A 2,534-nucleotide genomic window follows, 5' to 3' on the forward strand; every position below is an offset into this window, starting at 1 on the left:
CTCTCCCTCTCTGGTGTATCTGTCTATGGCAACCAGCGTCCTCCTCATCTATACGCACTGAAAGGAAAGAAACATCTTTGGTTGGGAGAGAAGGAGGAAAAAGAGAGAGAGAGAGAGAGAGAGAGAGAGAGAGAGAGAGAGAGAGAGAGAGAGGACAAACTTGCCTGGTTGTGGAAAATGACACTTGAAGTAGCAAAGCCGGCAGCGCGAGTTGAGTCTATTGTTTCTTAAATTGCCATCAGGGTTTTTTTTTTGTTTGTTTCTTCCTGCTTCTTCAAGTGAACGGTACCTCTACAAAAGGAAACGCCAGTCCCTCCTGTCTTCCACCGGCCTGTGACCATTACAAAAAGAAAAAGGAAAAAAAAAAAAAAGAAAAAAAAAGAAAAAAAAAGCACCTAAACCAAAAATTAACCAACCAAACAACCCCCAACAGCCAAGCATACATCTCTATTTTTTTAATTTTGGCCTTTTTGTTGGATTTTCCCTTCCTTTTTTCTCTCCTTTTTTTTTTTTTTTCCCCCTTCGGGTTATCGCTCAGTTTTGAGCGAAGGTTTACATTTTTAAAAAATTTGCTTTCCAGCCCGTCTTGATCTTCTAGCGCGAGTTCAACAACTCAAAAAAAAAAAAAAAATCTCTGGCTGGGGTTTTTCTTTCCTTTTTTTTTTTTTTTTTTTTTTTTCAAATTTTCAAGGGGGAGGAGATTTTCCACAAGAAAAGGTTGTTTTCATGTTTGGGATTCAGGAAAGCATCCAACGGAGTGGAAGCAGCATGAAGGAAGAGCCGCTGGGCAGCGGCATGAACGCGGTGCGGACTTGGATGCAGGGCGCCGGGGTGCTGGACGCCAACACGGCGGCGCAGAGGTGAGTACCGCTCGGGGACCGCGGCCGGGTAGGCAAGCCGCGAGCAGCAGAGCCGGGAGGTGGTAGCGGAAGCCGCCGCGGCGGGGCCGGGCCGCGCTCCTGCGTCTGCCGCTCGGCTCTGCTCGTCTCCGGGGCTCCGCTCTCCCCGGCCTCTCTGTCTTGGTTGCCTGCGGCCGCAGAGCCAGGAGCTGCCTGCGAGGAGCCCGCGCTTTACCGGCACTTTTCCCTGCCTGGTCTGTGACTGTTTTCATTTTGTTTTAAGCCTGAAGAGGCGTCTCACCAGTATGATGTTGGATATCTGTGTTTTTCTGTGATTGCTGTTTCTTTTCAGGCCGCCTGTCTTTTCTTTCTTTCCTTCCTTTTCCTTTCCTATTTTCTTCTTTCCTTTCTTTTTCTTTCTTTCTTCTTTCTTTTCTTTGCCTTTTCTTCTCTCTTTCCTTCCTCTTTCCTTTCTCTCCTTCGTTCTTCCTTTCCTTCCTCCTTTTTCTCTTTCTTCTTTCTTTTCTTCCCCCTTTAATAAACTTTCCTTCTCCTTCCTTTCCTCCCTTTCTTCCTCCCTTTTTCTTCCTCCTTCCTCCTTTTCCTTCCTTTCTTCGTTCCTTTCTTCCTCCTTTCTTTACTTCCTTTCTTTCCCCCTTTCTTTTCCTTCCCTCTTCCTTCTTTGCTTCCTCTTCTTTCTTCACTCTTTCTTCCTCTTTCCTCCCTCTTTCTTCACTCTTTCTTCCTCTTTCCTCTTTTTCCTTCTCTTAACTCCTTTTCTCTCCCCTTTTCTCTTTCAATTTCCCCCTAGAATCATCTCTTATTTCTCCTCTCTGGTTCTCCCTCCCTGTCCCGTTAGCTTTCAGTTTTTCTTGGTCCACCCGAAGAACAGCAACTCCTAACTTTAATTCTGATGTCTCCTAAAGGTCTTCCCCACCATCTATGACCATGGCCTCTTCTAGCCCCTCTGCCACTCTCAGCTCCTGCATGCTAGGCTGTATGGCCTAGAGGCACTGCTTTTGGAGATTGACCTGGGGGAACTTCCCTGGGTACCCTCAGTACCCTTTCTGGGGACTCCTGGTCCCAAGTGAGAAATGGTCCCCCCCTTTTTTTAGGCCACCAGCTGGGCTTGGGGGAATGGGAGATCTGTGGCTCCATGCTCTCTCCGGCCCAGAGAGGTCGGAAGGGGAAGAACGAAGATGACTAATTACATCATCCTCATCTTCTCCGGGCTGGGGACAAGTGTCCACAACACTGTTCCCATCCCCGATGATAATAAGGATGGGGGTGGTTGGCAGTAAGAGTGAGTTGGGTAACTGGGCTAGAAGCGAAAGTGTGTGTGTGTGTGTGTGTGTGTGTGTGGCGCGTGCGTGTGTGTGTGCGCGCGCCCTTGTGTCGGGCAGGTCGGGCTGTCAGTGGCCGCCCTGCGCCCCTGGCGCCCCAGGCTCCAGCCCCCGGGAGGGCGCGCTCAACCGTCAGCCCTTATCCATAGGATTTCTGGAAAGGGTGTGAGGATTTCTGCGGAACAGCGAAACTTTGTCAGGACAGGTCTCTTAAAAAAAACCACCCAATTCCCTTTCCCACAGCGACCACTCCTGACTTCTCTGAGTTCCACCCGCAGATCCTTTTTCTCCACATGCTTTATTTGTGGGGGTGGGGACAGACGGCTTCCCGAGGCCGGGCACCCGCCGGTGG

General features: G+C 49.5%; 1 protein-coding gene across 5 annotated transcripts in view; it reads left to right on the plus strand.

Annotated features, from left to right (window-relative positions):
- Nucleotides 1-433: 433 nt before the first annotated feature.
- Nucleotides 434-2,534, plus strand: part of EBF1 (EBF transcription factor 1) — a 401,223-nt gene continuing 399,122 nt past the window's right edge. For 3 of the 5 annotated variants that reach the window (XM_007447110.1, XM_007447112.1, XM_007447114.1), the window contains exon 1: nt 727-860. In XM_007447110.1, the coding sequence (XP_007447172.1) occupies nt 727-860 (134 nt within the window). Of the gene's footprint in view, nt 861-2,534 lie in introns of all 5 variants that reach the window. The other 2 variants (XM_007447111.1, XM_007447113.1) reach the window with 2 other exon arrangements.

This window comes from Lipotes vexillifer, unplaced genomic scaffold (genome assembly GCF_000442215.2).
Source record: "Lipotes vexillifer unplaced genomic scaffold, Lipotes_vexillifer_v1.1 scaffold194, whole genome shotgun sequence".
NCBI classification, from domain to species: domain Eukaryota; kingdom Metazoa; phylum Chordata; class Mammalia; order Artiodactyla; family Lipotidae; genus Lipotes; species Lipotes vexillifer.